At 43.2% G+C, this 18,675-nt stretch overlaps 1 protein-coding gene across 1 annotated transcript in view; it reads right to left on the bottom strand.

Annotated features, from left to right (window-relative positions):
- The window catches only part of LOC310776080 (uncharacterized protein), a 76,044-nt gene that overhangs the window by 19,767 nt on the left and 37,602 nt on the right, over window positions 1-18,675 (bottom strand). The window contains exons 15-23 of the mRNA XM_083636230.1: window positions 18,483-18,536; window positions 18,342-18,395; window positions 17,911-17,964; window positions 15,113-15,166; window positions 13,446-13,499; window positions 13,313-13,357; window positions 11,022-11,075; window positions 6,596-6,649; window positions 1,562-1,615 (exon numbers count right to left, since the gene is read on the bottom strand). Coding sequence (XP_083492356.1) covers window positions 1,562-1,615; window positions 6,596-6,649; window positions 11,022-11,075; window positions 13,313-13,357; window positions 13,446-13,499; window positions 15,113-15,166; window positions 17,911-17,964; window positions 18,342-18,395; window positions 18,483-18,536 — 477 coding nt within the window. The remainder of the gene's footprint in view (window positions 1-1,561; window positions 1,616-6,595; window positions 6,650-11,021; window positions 11,076-13,312; window positions 13,358-13,445; window positions 13,500-15,112; window positions 15,167-17,910; window positions 17,965-18,341; window positions 18,396-18,482; window positions 18,537-18,675) is intronic.

Raw genomic sequence — 18,675 nt, 5'->3', positions numbered from 1 at the left:
TATGATGCGAAAACGCGTTGTTCGCTCAATTTATGTGAGTTAAATTAAAAATAAGTCAATCGTACACACTCCCGGTGTGCGCTGGATTCCTACTTGTTCCTGAATGATGTTCCCCCTCTAGCTGCAGCCTGGATTAGTGTGCAGAGGGCACCCATACAGTACGGTATACTCTCTTAAACTGAGGGGCCCTTTACACGAGGACAGTTTCTGGAAGAAACGACACAATAGCGTTTCCCTCACACCTTTTCCTTCACACCTTCTCCCTGTTTACATGAGCGCTGTTGAATTTTTAAAACGCCGTAATGTACATGCCAGGTCGCTAGGTGGCAGTGTGATCACCTTATTCTTTGCCCATCTGCGTGACGTCATTTCGTAATCGTCTTTCCGGTTTTAAACACGGAAGTAGAGTACGCCTACCGCAGTCATTTAGACTTGCCAAAAAGCTGTTTTCAAGCACAAAAAAAAACCCAAACTGTTTTAAAGTTTTAATATTTGTCGGGTGAGAACGTAACATATATGTGACCAGTTTATCAGAATAACGCCTATTGGAAATCTTTAACGAGCAGCGAGGCCCGGGAGCGCTGACTGTGCTGACACCGGTCGGACTAGCTATCTGTCAAACCCCACTGTTGTAGTTAGGCTACTGGCAGTGAGAAAACACTGTCGACGTGCTTTTGTAACTAACGTTAAATGCCGACCGGGTGCAGCCATCGGCTCCTCGCAGCAGTAACGCTATGAACATGTCACTGAAGTTGGCCGCAGTGTAGCTTAATTCTGAATGTTGCCAAACTTCATTCATACTGACGTTTTATTTTGAAAATGGCCGCCAACTCGCGCACGGCTATGGCGCAGTCGCGTGTGTCGCGTGCGCAGGCACGTCAGGGTTCCCGAAATGAGCCGTCTCAAGCGATTACATGGAGCGCTCAGCGGGGGAGCGTCACCAAGAATTTCACTCTGGAGGGCGGTTTCAAAATGGGTCGTTTCCTAAGCGCAAATTCGCCGTCGCCGTCCAAAAGGGAGGCACAAACGATAAAATGATTCCCCGTCACCATAGGAAACCGTCCTCGTGTAAAGTGCCCCTAAGTGCATTGTTGTGCTGCAGCAAGCCCCTCCCGTCTGGTATTCCTTGCAGGTTAAAACAAACACTGTGGCTCATTTGACTAGTCATTGATACTCTCGGCCTCAGGTCTACTGTGAACCCGCTCAGCATCTTCTCTCTTCTGTGTTTACAGATCCCCCAAATCTGGGACCAAGTTCATGTTCCATTGTGAGTGAATGGAGCAAAGATGAACTTAGTCTGAAGATGTGAAACCTGAAACCCAAACCCCACCACCACCTGTAAAACACTTCCTGGGTGATGTCATATTGTGCCACTGCTGCAGTCAGTAGTCGGCTGTCTGGTAAATGACAGATTATTGTGCTTCAGCGTTTGCCAATTCACATGATCTAATGTGAATTGTGCTATTTGCTCAAACCTGAATGAATGCTCATGTCAAAACCAGATGATGGGTGCATGTGATCCCTCAGCGTCCTTTACAATTGACTTGGTCTCATGTCTCACCCTGGCTCCTGGTAATCCTGCAGGCCCGTCAGGCCCCCGCTCACCTCGCTCACCCTGAGAACAGAGAGAACACAGGAGGTCAAATCTAGAACAGAGAGAACACAGGAGGTCAAATCTAGAACAGAGAGAACACAGGAGGCCAAATCTAGAACGGAGAGAACACAGGAGGTCAAATCTAGAACAGAGAGAACACAGGAGGCCAAATCTAGAACGGAGAGAAGACAGGAGGTCAAATCCAGAACAGAGAGAACACAGGAGGTCAAATCTAGAACAGAGAGAACACAGGAGGTCAAATCTAGAACAGAGAGAACACAGGAGGCCAAATCTAGAACAGAGAGAACACAGGAGGCCAAATCTAGAACGGAGAGAACACAGGAGGCCAAATCTAGAACAGAGAGAACACAGGAGGTCAAATCTAGAACAGAGAGAACACAGGAGGTCAAATCCAGAACAGAGAGAACACAGGAGGTCAAATCCAGAACAGACAGAACACAGGAGGCCAAATCTAGAACAGAGAGAACACAGGAGGCCAAATCTAGAACAGAGAGAACACAGGAGGCCAAATCCAGAACAGAGAGAACACAGGAGGTCAAATCCAGAACAGAGAGAACACAGGAGGCCAAATCTAGAACAGAGAGAACACAGGAGGCCAAATCTAGAACAGACAGAACACAGGAGGTCAAATCCAGAACAGAGAGAACACAGGAGGTCAAATCTAGAACAGAGAGAACACAGGAGGCCAAATCTAGAACAGACAGAACACAGGAGGTCAAATCTAGAACAGACAGAACACAGGAGGCCAAATCTAGAACAGAGAGAACACAGGAGGCCAAATCTAGAACAGAGAGAACACAGGAGGCCAAATCTAGAACAGAGAGAACACAGGAGGTCAAATCTAGAACAGAGAGAACACAGGAGGTCAAATCCAGAACAGACAGAACACAGGAGGTCAAATCTAGAACAGAGAGAACACAGGAGGTCAAATCTAGAACAGAGAGAACACAGGAGGTCAAATCTAGAACAGAGAGAACACAGGAGGTCAGTTGATCAAAGCTGCGTTGGAACGGATTATTTGAAATTCAGTGCTGCAGTTTTCAGAACAACCTGCCCATTGATTCATAAGTGGCTTTTAAACATGAAGTCTGGATCATGTCTGGCTAGTTAGAGCTGGATATTTTCCGGTTTTACCTTTTTAAACATGAGGGGTCTTTGTTTAGAAACAACTGGATATGAGCCGTTTTTTCTGCCAGTGGGCGGGGGGGGGGGATAGCATGTATCGATAACAAGAAATGTGATAGGAAACAGCTTTAGCGAATTTGTAACCAAACTCCATTCAAAAACATGCCGTTTTACAGAGGGTCCATTCCAACCATTCAGGCAATAGCGAGGAGTGGCATTGTGCCAAAAATGAGCGCAGTCAAAATAGTGGTCGCACCGTCGTCAATCACTGTGGGTGATTTATTTTACAAGTGGCATATTCAAGTCATATCTGACTAGTTTTAAATGTATTTCTCCCCACAAAAGTTAGGCTAGGCCTATGTCTCGATATAGGCTGTCAGTCAGTCAGCTCCTCTCCTCCGCAGTGTGGACGCTCACAGTCACACAACACTGCCTGGCTCAAATGGCTGCCTCACACAATAGACTGGCTGCATCCAACTCGAGAAAACTTCTCAGAAGAGACTAACGTTAGCGACAAATCTGGAGACTTTTTCTGATGATGGGATTATTACCAGCAAGCAGCAGTAAAAGCAGGCAATGACGATAGCTGGGTAAGTCCCGCTAGCATCGATGCTAAGTTAGCAAAGTAGCCTACAGCAAGAGCTCAGCTGAATCTAATTAATATGGACGTTAACATCCATAATATATAGCCATGTGCTTGCGCGATGACATCATCTATTAGCAATGTCAAAGGGTGGCGATTGACGATCTGACTGAGGTCAAGATCGCGCAACTCTAGTAGGCTATCATCTCTCTTGTTGCATTTTTAAACTGGCAGATGGGGGATTCAACTTTTAGTTGTTTACTCACCTAATTTGGCTGTCTTCCAAATAATCCAGCCACGTAACTAACGCTATGTCCATTCATGAAAATAATGATGGGACATTAATGTAAAGTGCCACCACGCGCCCACTCACATAAGAGCGATGATCTGGATCATGAGCTGCCAGAGTTAAACAGGAGCCGCTTTTGCGCTAATGCGGATCCTACACCGGGGACTGAGATGAATATGATACGGACTCGCGGGAGTGCGCGTAGGCCGGCTAATTGTTGTTTAACATGCAGGCCAACCGGCTAGGAGCGGGTTATAATACGGATTCCACTGCATGTTAAGAAGTGGTTATACTGTACCAAAGTTTCTAAGTGCTTTACTAGACTGAGCAGAAAGATACCTATGAATATGGTGAATTTATGAATGTGTTCTATGATGCATTGTATTAACTGTTAATGTAATCACAACATTAATTTCCATTGTTATGCGGACAACACGCAGCTATATGTCCCGCTTAGAAACGGCAAAACAGACAACATTGCACGGGCGATGGCTTGTCTGTCTGATGTGAAGTGCTGGATGTCACTTAATTAAACGAGTCGAAAACCGAGGTCATTCTGTTTGGCCCTCCCAACTTGACCGCAGAATGGCGTAACAAGCTTGGCAATCTATCTGGCAATGTCAAACAGACCACCCGTAATCTGGGAGTGATTTTTGACTCCGAGTTAGGTTTTGACAAACAAATTACAAAGGTAGTCCAATCCTGTTTTCTACAGCTTAGAAACATAGCCAAAATCAGAGCCTTCCTGTCACAAACGGACCTTGAAAAAGTCATCCATGCTTTCATCCCCTCACGACTAGACTACTGCAATAGTCTATATTCAGGACTCAGCCAAAAATCCATTTCCCGTCTCCAGCTGGTACAAAATGCAGCAGCCAGACTCTTAACAAACGCCAAGAGACAAGACCATATTACACCCATCCTCGCCTCCCTTCACTGGCTTCCTGTTAAGTATAGATGTGATTTTAAGATTTTACTGGTCACTTTTAAAGCACTACATGGCCTTGCTCCTACTTATATTTTAAATTTATTAGCACCTTATGAGCCTAGCCGCTGCCTGCGTTCCTCTAGTCTGACTCTTTTAAATGTTTCGAAAACCCGCCTCGCTACAAAAGGAGACCCCGGGCATTTGCTGTTCGTGCCCCGCGGCTATGGAACTCCCTTCCTGAGGACGTTAGGCTAGCAAATTCAGTAAATTCTTTTAAATCACTTCTTAAAACTCACTTTCACAGGAACGCCTTCTCTTAAACATTTACAGCATTTGTCGTTGTTTTTATTTATTTGATTTGTATTATTTTAATGATCCTATTTTATACTGTGTTTTATTTTGGTGTTTTATACTATTTTATACTTTATTTTTTACCCCTGAGTATGTATTATCTTTCATCATGTTTTGTGAAGCACTTTGTAACTTTGTTTTGAAAAGCGCTATACAAATAAAGATTACTTACTTACTTCAAAATGTGGTAAAACTTCCCCTCTAAATGGGTCAAAAATGTATGTGTTCAGAGAGGCCGCCTAGTTAGATTATGATTCATGACAATAGCACAGTGTTTCTTTCATGATGATCTGGTTAATCCTATTATCAGCCTTCTGTTTATCAGCCTTCTGTCTGCCTTTGAACTACGAAGAAATCACAGCTTGACTGTTAATCTGGAAACAAAGGACACATTCTAGAATGGAAGCTCTTCTGTTGTGTTGCAACTTTGGCCTCGACCAACAAAATGTAATGCATTCCATTACTGATCATTTCATGTGTATATATATGATGTATGTATGTATGTATGTATGTATGTATGTATGTATGTATGTATGTATGTATGTATGTATGTATGTGTATAAATATATATAAATATATATATATATATATATATATATATATATATATATATATATATATATGAATAAATAAATTGGATAAATATTATACATTGTCTGTTTTTTCAGGCCTAAATCCCCTGCCTGTTAATTCAATGCATCTGGTTGTTTTGGGGCGTAAACCATTTCCTGTGGGCGTGTCTTGTGGGCGTGGCCAGTGGTAAGCTGGTTGTGTTTATCCAGGTGAAGTGAGTGGCTGCAGAGCAGGAAGCAACAACAACAATGGAGGAAAACAGGAAGAAAGGAAAGAGCATCGATGCTAAGTTAGCAAAGTAGCCTACAGCAAGAGCTCAGGTGAATCTAATTAATATGCACGTTAACATCCATAATATATAGCCATGTGCTTGCGCGATGACATCATCTATTAGCAATGTCAAAGGGTGGCGATTGACGATCTGACTGAGGTCAAGATCGCGCAACTCTAGTAGGCTATCATCTCTCTTGTTGCATTTTTAAACTGGCAGATGGGCAGACAAACAACAACAATGGAGGAAAACAGGAAGAAAGGAAAGAAGAGGCAAGCAAAAGGTTCAGAAACAATGCTGAACATCAAGATCGGCTGTGGAGGCTTTAGGCCGAATTCACACACAATCCGTCGAGACGTACAGTAGTACGGCTGTCGTACGTCGGGGTGGGTGGATCTCACATCACCCCCCCCCCCTGTGCCTGTGTGTGTGTGTGTGTGTGTGTGTGTGTGTGTGTGGTGTGTAGATTGGTCAGTGGAGCGTGACGTAGGGCTGCATCCTCTCGCTGTACGACCTCTGTGTGTTTTTCATGATACTCCTGTGCTGCAAGAGCCTGTGGGAGGAGCCTGTGGGACAACCCTCATTGACTATGAATGGAGTGCGGGGGGGGGGGGGGGGGGTTGGTAATGTGAGCATCGGATTGTATGTGAATGGGCCCTTACACTGCTGGTTACCATGACATCAGATGACTGACAGATGTTTGGGGGCGGGAACTTGACCAACTGAGGCAGAGAAGGGCCGGACTAACAATACACCTGTCTAGGTGAAAAGTTGCATATTGTAGCTTTAAACGGGAAAGCAACCACGTGGAAACTGTGTGTTAAGTGCAACTGAAGCATCTTCCTCTTTGTCGTACTCACCGGTCCTCCTCTCGGTCCATCAGGTCCCACCTCTCCCTGCTCGCCGCGCTCTCCCTGCAGGCAGAGTGACAAGTTAGCTTTTTTTAACAATCATTTATTGACAAGCAGGGATAACTGAATCATCGTCATCATCATCATCATCATCATCATCACGGATAATGAAAATATAAAAGTGAAGCTAACAATAGAAGCAAAACAAACAAACAAACAAACAAACATAACAACAATAACAAAGAATGCCAACCTTGGTTAAGATGGATAAAAAGAAAACTGCAATGGAGCTGAAGTGAGTAATAGCATGGGTAATAATGTTACTGTGAGCATTATTACCGTTAGAAGGGGACATAATATAATAATATATATTAATATATCATATATATATCATAATATATCATAATATATCAATACAGACTGTATTCTGTAATATATCAATAAAGACTGTATTCTGTAATATATCAATAAAGACGGTATTCTGTAATATATCAATAAAGACTGTATTCTGTAATATATCAATAAAGACTGTACTGTATTCTGTAATATATCAATAAAGACTGTACTGTATTCTGTAATATATCAATAAAGACTGTATTCTGTAATATATCAATAAAGACTGTATTCTGTAATATATCAATAAAGACTGTATTCTGTAATATATCAATAAAGACTGTACTATATTCTGTAATATATCAATAAAGACTGTATTCTGTAATATACCAATAAAGACTGTATTCTGTAATATATCAATAAAGACTGTACTGTATTCTGTAATATATCAATAAAGACTGTATTCTGTAATATATCCATAAAGACTGTATTCTGTAATATATCAATAAAGACTGTACTGTATTCTGTAATATATCAATAAAGACTGTATTCTGTAATATATCAATAAAGACTGTACTGTATTCTGTAATATATCAATAAAGACTGTATTCTGTAATATATCAATAAAGACTGTATTCTGTAATATATCAATAAAGACTGTATTCCGGTCTCGCGTAATGGAAGATTTTCCTCAAACCAGCTCTTGATTATTGTTTTCTTAGCAGCTGGTGAGGCTGCTAATAATATTGTTTTATCCTGATAGGTTAAAACTAAATTAGTATTATAACCAAGCAGAGACAAGGCTGGACAAGAAGGAAGAGACAAAGGGCTCTATCTTTCCAAAAGCACTAATTTAGCGTTTGCGCTCGTTTAACGCCGTGCGCAATGCAAATTGGGGGCGGACACAAGCGCATGCCTGTGATAATTGTACTGGGCATTGGCTGCCCCATGTCAAAGCAGGCGTTTCAGCGCTACAATGTGGGATTGATGGCATTACCCTATCGTCAGCAGCGCGCAATTACTTTGCGCTAAGAGCTTTGAAAAGGACCTCTTACGCGCAAATACCTCTCTGCGCTGGGTGCGCTGCACGGAGATTACGGCTGCGCTCCCAGCGCAGAGAGGTATTTGCGGAGTGGAAAGTGGAATTCCTTTTGGATATGTCATTACGCACAGCCTTGCCACGTCAAGACATCAAATTCTGCTGCTAAAATTGGGTATTAGCAGATAATTCAGTGAGGCAATCAACTATAACTCACTGAGAAACTTTTATCACATCGCAAAGAGGGAAATTAATTGAGAAAACTTGTTGGACAATGGACATAGGCTATTTACCTTCATAACCCGAAGGGTCGTTGGCACCACAGACGATCTGTCAATAAGCTCCCTCTGTCCTCGCACGAGTGAGTACACTCTATTACGCATGGAGAGAATTACAGCATATTGCATGCCTCGTGCAAACAGCCATTGCAAGACGGGAATCTGATTGGTTTTGATTGACGTAATGCCCAGCCTTGCCTGGCCGCGCCTGTGAATAATTCTGGTAGTTAAGACCGCCCAAATCCCGTTTGCGCAGGCATTATGGGGCGCAGATGATTTTGGCACAGCTCTAATTTGCGCCTGCGTCACCTGCCGTGAACGTTTCCGCATCCCCGCCGAGAATTGCATCCCCAACATATTTCGGGGCTGTTTTAACTTAGAAATCAGGGAGGTCACGTCTACCAGACAATTATATTACTTTTAAACAGTTACATTTCTGTATAAATCATTACAAGTATGCTCCCGTGAGGTGGGGATGCCTTTTTTTTTTTTTTGCTGCTCGGCGGGGGAGCAAAACTCGGCAGAACACCTGGCGGATGGCGCAAGGCGGAATGCTATCTTCCGTGCCTTAAGGCGCTTGCGCAAACAGGTGCGCAAGCGCTATTAGGGGATAGCGCGCCTGTCGGAAGATAGAGCCCGAATAGTCTTAAATGTCATGTAACTGCATCTGGTAACGACCAGAGAGAAACCACATGACTGTGCAGTTGGTGTTTCTATCTGTCTGTCTCTTACTTGAAGATCACGAGAGAGTTAAAAACTCACCATCCTCAATGAACAGGTAACAACAACTAGACAGCAAAACCAGTCGGCTGCTCTTGGAGGCAGATGATGCTCTCCAAAAAAGCTTTTACTGAAGCAGTAAAAACCAGCATGCCTTCATCGAAACACGCTGGTTTTTACAAGAGAGAGAGCTGGGATGGCCTTTTTGCTGCATCAAGAAAGATCTTCTTTCAGAGCATCTATCTACCCCCCCCCCCCCATTTAAATTTAAGCAAAAGAAGAGTATGAGGTCATTTATATGTTCAGAAAGTCTCCTAAAATCCGACCCTTCCGAGGCAGCTGGATTCGCAGGAGATCGCGAGATCACGATCACATGACAAATCCACCTTGCCACGCTCCAATCTGTTGGTTTGAATCCGAACCACCAGTGGTTCAACCAATCAGCTTCCGGAGGCAGTTACGGGCGGGAACTGGGAAGAGAGCCCGTGATGAGACGTGATAGACAGACGGTTCAGCCAATCACCTGCCAGGTATTTTTCGAAAGTGCCCGCCCTTTGAAAACGTTTTCCCCGAGCCACTCGTTCCCAGGTGGTTACGTGAAAACAAACCATCTGGCAGCGTCGGATGCCTAAAATCCTGGGGTCTTTGAAATCGGGGGTCGACTTGAAATCTTTCTCTTTATCAAATATATAGGATCAACTTCGAAATACTACTCACCACTTACAAAGCCCTTAACAACCTGCCCCCCCCCGCCCCCCACCTCTCCGATCTCCTCCCCTGCCACGCCCCCACTTGCAGCAAGTTACGTTAATCACGATCCACACGCCATTCCATTTGGTGGCTGTAATGCAACATAACGTTGTTTGCCAGCGGCTATAAAAGTCAAGAAGAAGAAATAGACTTCCACTCAGGCCCAGGCATGTCTTTGGCTTGATTTCTTTAGCAGCATTTACTTGTACTTTTTACTTTCAATACTTAAGTACATTTAATATCAGAATATTACTTTTGATACTTAAGTACAGAAAATATCAAGTACTTTAAGACTTTTACTCAAGTAATATTCTAATGAGTGACTTTGACTTTTACCACAGTCTTTTTCTGGGAAGATATCTTTACTTGTACTCAAGTATGGTTTTCGAGTACTTTATACACCACTGAATTTTCCCCACATGCTTACTCTCCGAGACTGTTGTTTTTCATTGAATCAAGCCAAGCGTTACAGTGTAGTCCAACAGGATGGAGCGTTACGCTAGTCCCTACAGTCGTTACTGTAGTGTCTACAGAAACTACAGTGTAGTCCAACAGGATGGAGCGTTACTCTAGTCCCTACAGTCGTTACTGTAGTGTCTACAGAAACTACAGTGTAGTCCAACAGGATGGAGCGTTACTGTAGTGACTACAGAAACTACAGTGTAGTCCAGGCCTAGTCAACTGGCGGCCCGCGGGCCGGATACGGCCCGTTTGAATTTTGATCTGGCCCGCCAGAGTTTGATATAAAAAAAAATAAAAAAATGTTTTTTTTTTTTTTTTGGGTGGGGCACAAAGATCTATGACTGGCCCGGGAGAAGCTTTTTTATTTCATTTTCCCTTGTTTGTTACATTACAGTGTTTGATTTTCATCATAATCTGGTTTTCCATAATAATAATAATAATAATAATAATAAGTTCAGTGTTTATGCCTGTGTTGCTGTCTGTTGTAGTGTAAAACGACTAAAGGGAGAGCAGGTGGTTACATGAAAGTGAGTGAGAAAAGGAGAAGATACTGAATAATGACATCACAACAGTATAATCCTAATGTTAATTTAAAATTAAATATTCTTCTAAATATGGATAAAAGTCCAAAAAACATAAAATTTTCTTCGACGCTGCCCGATCCATTCCTTACAGTACCCCCTACTTAATAATAGTTCCAGCATGGCTGCGAAAATGTGGTGGCGGGTTGTGTCAAGTGTACATATAATGGCTCAGGGTCCGGCCCCTTAGGTTTCTGACAATGTGGCCCCCTGAACAATTGAGTTGAATAGCCCTGGTGTAGTCTAACAGGATGGAAGTGGTTCACACTTACTGATTTCCCCGGCGAGCCCATCAGTCCTACAACGCCCGGATCTCCAGTGTTTCCCTGGAAACACAGAGAGGGACATGTCCATAAATGACTTCATTTTGCCCAGACAAGTGCTATACAGAAATGGCTATAATAATTGTAGTAGTCATAGTAGACGTAATAGTAGTATATTATTGTTATTAATTACACAAAATATATAACTATTAAAGGAACACTCCGCCCATTTTCAACCAGCTTTGTATCATTAGAACATCAGTAGTATATCAGAAAACTGTAAACGGTTTTGAAGTCTGTCATTTAATTTGACAGTTATTGAGTGTTAAAGTGTGGACCAGTGACATCACTGGTCCACACTAACTCAAATTAATAACTCATTAACTCAAATCAACTCTCAATAACTGTCAAACTAGATGACTGATGAATAGTTTGACAGTTATTGAGAGTTGATTTGAGTTAATGAGTTATTCATTTGAGTTAGTGTGGACCAGTGATGTCACTGGTCCACACTTTAACACTCAATAACTGTCAAATTAAATGACAGACTTCAAAAACCGTTTACAGTTTTCTGATATACTACTGATGTTCTAATGATACAAAGCTGGTTGAAAATGGGCGGAGTGTTCCTTTAATATGATTACATTTTAACATACCGCGTTCACTACTACCGTAAATTCCGGACTATAAGACGCACCGGTGTATAAGCCGCGGGACCAAAATTGACTATTTTTTTCTTCTATAAGCCGCACCGGACTATAAGCCGCGGGTGTTTTGATGTTTAATTACCATATGAAAGGGTTCGTGCACAGAGAGGAATGTCGGGAAAGCGATGGCTGTTTGGGGAAGCTCCCATTTATTAACATTTCAACAAAACAAAACAAAAGTCAGGTCACTAATCCCCAGACAAAATCACACAACAATAGGCTATATGTGCAGCAAACCTGTAACCAGAGAAGTCAAGTCACTAATGCTCGTCTTCCTCTTCTTCCTGCGTACTGAAACCACCAAAGTCCTCATCTTCAGTGTCGGAAACGAACAGGTTCAGGGTGGCTTCGTCAACCACTCTCCTCTCTCCTTCAGGTGCCATGGCACGAGTCCGATACCTCACGAGTCCGACACCTCACGAGTCCGAAAAAAGAGGCTAACTTCCCCCAGACCCTAACCCAAAACCTAACCTCTCCCACCCCCACGCCTAAACCTAACATCCCCCAGACCCTAACCCAAAACCTAACCTCTCCCACCCCCACGCCTAAACCTAACCTCCCCCAGACCCTAACCCAAAACCATGAGGTGTCGGACTCGTGAGGTATCGGACTCGTGAGGTATCGGACTAGGGGGCAGTCCCCGCAGCGGTGATCCTCTTCATCCCGCAGCAGTCCAGCGTTTTGGAACCCGTTGGTAATTGTGGATGTTTTCACACTCCTATAATATTCCGTGAACTTCCTTTGTGTGAATTCGCCGAAGTTTGTGATTTTCTCCTGGTAGTCGGGAGGGAGTTGTTCAGTAGTTCTCCCCCGGACGGACAGTCCCTTTTGCCCAGGTTACGCGCGGCTGCTCTGTTTGATCGGCGGCTGCTCTCTTTTAATGCGAGATTGACTGCTTTCAACTTGAAAGCTGCCTCGTGTGAATTTCTGCGTACCTTCCCCATGGTAAGTGAGAGTGTTGCTTCTACTGCTCGTCTTGTTGTGAATATTCCTTGATCTTCCTTTGTGTGAAATCGCCGAAGTTTGTGATTTTCTCCTGGTAGTCGGGGGAGGGAGTTGTTGCCCGAGTGGCCGTTTGCTTACCGTAATTACCATATGTAAGTGGTCACGCACAGAGGGGATTGTCGGGAAGAGATGGCTGTTTGAGGAAGCTCCCATTTACCGTATTACAACATTTCAACAAAACAACATAACACAACACCACCGTTGTTTATTTTTACAGTGCACACAGTGTCCGCGGTGTGGTGAAAAGAGGGCAAGAGAGGAAATTAAAACAGAAGTGGATTTATAGTTAGAAAGAGTGCTAAAAAAGAGAGATTTTTTTTTTTTTTTTTTTTTTTTCTGAAAAAATCCATAGATAAGACGCACCGTTATATAAGCCGCAGGGGCCAAAAAACGGGAAAAAAGCCGCGGCTTATAGTCCGGAATTTACGGTAGTTTGTCATGTTTTGTGTCTCCCCCCCCCCCCCGTCCCTTTTTTTTAAGTCTCTCCATATGTGATGCTATCATCTGGTTGTCGTAGTTGTCTTTGTATGTGTTGTTAGCATCTACAATTTGCATAAAAGTATACATAATAATGGGTTATTATCATACCTTCACACCACTGACACCTTTTGGTCCATAAGCACCTGGCAAACCCTGCATGAAGAAAGATCCCGTCAGAAAACGACTAAGGCGGAATTATGAAGAATCAAGAGAGGGTGTGGGGGTCAAAGGTCGTACTCACAGGAAGGCCTTGGAGGCCGGCGTCACCTGGAGCCCCGTTCTTCCCTGGAATCCCCTGACAAGCACAGACACAACTGACATGTCAGACTGACAAGCACAGACACAACTGACATGTCAGACTGACAAGCACAGACACAACTGACACGTCAGACTGACAAGCACAGACACAACTGACATGTCAGACTGACAAGCACAGACACAACTGACACGTCAGACTGACAAGCACAGACACAACTGACATGTCAGACTTTGTACGTGTTGAATGTGACTGTTTTGAAGCTGTACTCGGACCTTCAGCGGTTTTCATCTCTTTATCTCATCTTCAAGGTCGCCGCGCCTTAAACATCAAATTCAAGGACTCAACGCGGCCCAGTTTGAGATCAGATCAAGGTCCATGACGGTTACATCGCGGCATGTTGACACTGAGAACTAGCAGGCTTTACAGAAGCTCACAGACAACAATTAGAACGCGAGAGAGGCTCGAGTGTGTCAACACTTCTTAACTGTGCCGTGTCCAATCTGCTGACGTGAAGTCAAAAAATATATGTCTCAAAAGAACTTCCATTTCTATGCTGGCACACAATATATAAATACAAGCACTTTTAATGACCCGTGTCGATTGAATTGGTCTATTTTCAAAAACTCCCCCCCCCCCCCTCAAATTCACAAACTTTCAGGAGGAGGGGGGAGGAGATAAGGATCTATTTTTCTCCTTTGTATTGATTTTGTATTAAAGCAGCTACGAGCAAGATTTTCGATTGTTATTAAACAGTATAATTATAATACAAAAGGAGTCTCTTGCGCGTCAGCCCCTCCACAAAAGGAGGTCGGTGCTCTCAGGACAGGACAGTATCACGACAAAAGTTCAATGGACAAACCAAAGAGGATCCTGGAGCACACGATTCACTGGAAAATTGTTTTATTTAAGGTGCAGTGACTAACGTTTCGACGCCTGCTGCGTCTTCATCAGAGTCAAACAGGTTTTTGACTGATGAAGACGCAGCAGGCGTCGAAACGTTAGTCACTGCACCTTAAATAAAACAATTTTCCAGTGAATCGTGTGCTCCAGGATCCTCTTTGGTTTGTCAGTATAATTATAATATTGATGCATCACATCTTACCTATAATAGTAGCTGAGACCAAAGCCGTGTGAATCGGAGATTGCTCTCTTGATGATTATAGCGTCTGTGTCTGTCTACCAGCGGGCCGGATAAACCCGGAAGTGAAACGAAACGGTTTACAGCAGCTGCCTGCCTTCGACCGTTTCGCTCTGCCCAGCAACAGACCATGAACACGGAGAACGCCATGCAGGGGCGTGCTACTCTCGCGAACATCTCTCGTTATATTCTAACGGTTTGTTTGGAAGTTATTTTGTTATTTTGTGGTTATGGCCGAAGTGGCTGCCGCAAACCGTTTCATTTCACTTCCTGACCTGCCCCGGCCACAGACAGACTAATCGTCGAGACAACACTGGCCGATTCACTCGGGGGTTCAAGCGAGACTACTCTGCGTTGGTCTCCTCTACTATTAGAGGTAAGTATGTGATGCATCGCTATTCAATTTAGACTGCTTAATAACAATCGAAAATCTTGCTCGTAGCTGCTTTAATTGAAAATGTCAAAGAATATCGTAAAACAAAAACAAAACATGCAGCAGCAGCAGCAGCACCTTGGAGGCCGGCAGGCCAGGTATTCCCTCACGACCGTCTGGCCCAGGAAGACCCTGCAGAGAGGAGGAACAATGTGTTTGAAACGAGACAACAACTATAGACGGTTTTCACGGAATTCTGTTTGCTATGGGAACCGTTTGAAACTTAGCTTATTTCCTGTCAGCTATTGTATTAGCAAACATTGCCAACAGGAAGTGAGCTGGGGGGGCGACTTAGAACGTTCATGTTGTCAGTTGAAACCGTCTATATACAATCTCTGAGTGTCTCTCTCTCTCTTTGAATGAAAGAACTGGGAGGAAATAAGCGAGGAAGATAGTTACATACTGTCTATTAGGGGTGTCAAAAATAATCGATTATGAGATGCATCGCGATGCGGACGTGCACGATTCTGCATCGATTAACAAATATCAAAAATCGATTATTAAAAAAAAAAAAAAAAAAAAATTATAATCAAATAAAATAGAATGTAAGTACATGCAGTTGTTTATTTTAATTATGGATCATAATACAATGCAATTCCAAATGCACTTTTATTTTAAAAGTAGCCACACAGTGAGAAAAAAGAAAGTGAGAAAAAATAAATCATGTATTGCGGAAAAAAGTGATGCATCGATTTAAGATGCATCGAGATGCATCGCGATGCATCTTAAATCGATGCGTTTGATCGAATCGAATCGAATCGTTGACAGATGAATCGTAATCGAATCGAATCGTGAGGCCAGTGAAGATTCACAGCCCTACTGTCTATATTATATGAATATACGTCGTCAATGGGTTTACCGTATAAGCCCATTGACGACATTATACTGTTTCCTACCAGGCTACTGTTTTCCCATGACAATTTCTTGAGAAATTGAGTTACTTACATCCTTATCTCAAGATAATGACATCACTTTCCCATCTTATACTATAATTCCAGGAGTGTGTCAGTATGTCAGTGCACAATCATTGTGATGTCATCAGTGAGTGATGTCATCAGTGATGCAAAGTTGGGCAAATGTGCGCAGACATACAACTTTGCATCACTGATCTATCTACAGTATCTATCTATCTATCTATCTATCTATCTATCTATCTATCTATCTATCTATCTATCTATCTATCTATCTATCTATCTATCTATCTATCTATCTATCTATCTATACCAGGGATGGGCAACTTTGATGATATAGAGAGGGCCACACACAAAAAATCCTCGCTACCAGAGGGCCAGATTGTGACCGTGCACTTCCACCAGTAGCCTACTGTAACACCATCACTCCCAATTATAGCTACACTAATTTGATGAAAAGGACTGGTAATCAAAGTTTATTATACCACATTTATACTTTTCATATTCAAATTTAGTAATTCTTCCATTCAGATGACACCAGAAACTTTGCTCTAGCTTTAAAACAGCCCGCTACAGCAATTTGATGGGGTACATCACCCAAATATGTGATATTAATCAGATGTGCAATGTGCATCCTGGATATAGTTTGTTACAATAGCGTTAGCTCAAATGCTAACATTAAACAGTATGTGGATGGACAATGCTAACACCATTAGCGCCATGTTCTGGGATGTATAGTAAAATAAAAACACATATTTGGGTGGTCTAACCAAACCCCAAAAAAAAAGGAAATTGACCCAGGAGCCACACTGAGGTATGGGGCCACATGCGGCCCACGGGCCATCAGTTGCCCACCCCTGATCTGTCTGTATGTCTGCGCACAATCATTGTGATGTCATCAGTGAGTGATGTCATCAGTGATGCAAAGTTAAGCAATTGTGCGCAGACATACAGACACTGAATCATAGTTGCATCAGTGTGATGTCACTAAAGCACTTCATTGTGACATCATCAGTGATGGCAAGGGGGAGGGGAGCGGGCACTGGATAATGGGTATTGCACCAATCGGGGGGGGGGGGGGGGTGAAGAGTGGGAGAGCATGATGTATGAATGGGGGGAGGGGAATGGGTAGATGTACCCATGGGTGAGGCTATTATAAGTTCTGTGATGATGTCATCAGTGATGTCATTAGTCTAAGGCTATACGGATAAATTATAGCCTTATACCCCATGGGTATTGCACTATTTATCTCAATAACAAAACTTGTTCTCCAGAGATAATGAATTAATTTATACTCTTCCTCAAGATATACCAATCCGCTGCATTACACTGACATGATGCTGACTGACTGACTGACTGACTGACTGAAGGACGGTCGGTTGGTCGGTCGGTCTGTCTGTCTGTCTGTCTGACTGACTGACTGTTTGTCTGTCTGTCTGTCTGTCTGACTGACTGACTGTTTGTCTGTCTGTCTGTCTGTCTGTCTGTCTGTCTGTCTGTCTGACTGACTGTTTGTCTGTCTGTCTGTCTGTCTGTCTGTCTGTCTGTCTGTCTGTCTGTCTGTCTGTCTGACTGACTGACTGTTTGTCTGTCTGTCTGTCTGTCTGTCTGTCTGTCTGTCTGTCTGTCTGTCTGTCTGACTGACTGTTTGTCTGTCTGTCTGTCTGTCTGTCTGTCTGTCTGTCTGTCTGTCTGTCTGTCTGACTGACTGACTGACTGACTGACTGACTGACTGACTGACCGACCGACCGACCGACAGACTGACTGAACACTAACAGCTCAGCCGACTTCAACATTTTGATTTTGAATAAGTTATGCTTTTGTTTAGGATGCTAAAGTAGTCCCAAGCAGACAATTATCTCAACTATCTTGAGAGAGAAAACACTTGTTATCTGAGACAATGACATAAATGACAATAATGTGAGAAAACAAAGAAAATGAATCCATTATCACAAGAAAACTCACAGCCTCTCCTTTGGGTCCTGGTACTCCCCTGATTCCGGCTGGACCTCGAGACCCCTACAGAGAAACACAGCGTACAGTTTAAATAACAATAGTAATGAGAAATGCAGTCACAAATTCACATAACACCACAAAGTGCTGAAAGCAGCAGTAAAGAGATAAATGCATGGTGTGTGTGTGTGTGTGTGTGTGTGTGTGTGTGTGTGTGTGTGTGTGTGTGTGTGTGTGTGTGTGTGTGTGTGTGTGTGCATTTGATGCATGAAACAGATGTAATGTATACAGAAGACTTGTCAGACACCAATCTAACAATCTCATGATATAAACTGTTACACTACAGCTGGTGTCTTGGGTGTGTGTGTGTGTGTGTGTGTGTGTGTGTGTGTGTGTGTGTGTGTGTGTGTGTGTGTCTTGGGTGTGTGTCTTTCTGAACGTACCTGTGCTCCACTCGGTCCCATCTCGCCCACCGCTCCTCTTTGGCCCACATCGCCCTAAAAAACAGAGCATCCATGTTGAGCCGCGTTCGTCCAGACAACAAGAAGACAGAAGTCAACAGATCCAGAGACACAGGCACTTACCGGGCCACCCTGGATCCCCTGAGGACCCACATCACCTGGCTTCCCACGGGGGCCCTGTGTGTCGGGGAGATGAGACGATGTTTCAGGTCAAAGTATATCATTTAGGTATATATTATGTTTCTCTTTGGAACAGTTAAGGAAATTTAACTTAGCTAAGTAGGCTTCAACTGATTTGGTTTTTTGAAGGCCGATA

This window comes from Poromitra crassiceps, assembly GCF_964638095.1.
Source record: "Poromitra crassiceps genome assembly, chromosome: 4".
NCBI classification, from domain to species: Eukaryota; Metazoa; Chordata; class Actinopteri; order Beryciformes; family Melamphaidae; genus Poromitra; species Poromitra crassiceps.
Note: the sequence above shows the minus strand (reverse complement) of the source record. Positions and strands in the feature narration are given on the sequence as shown.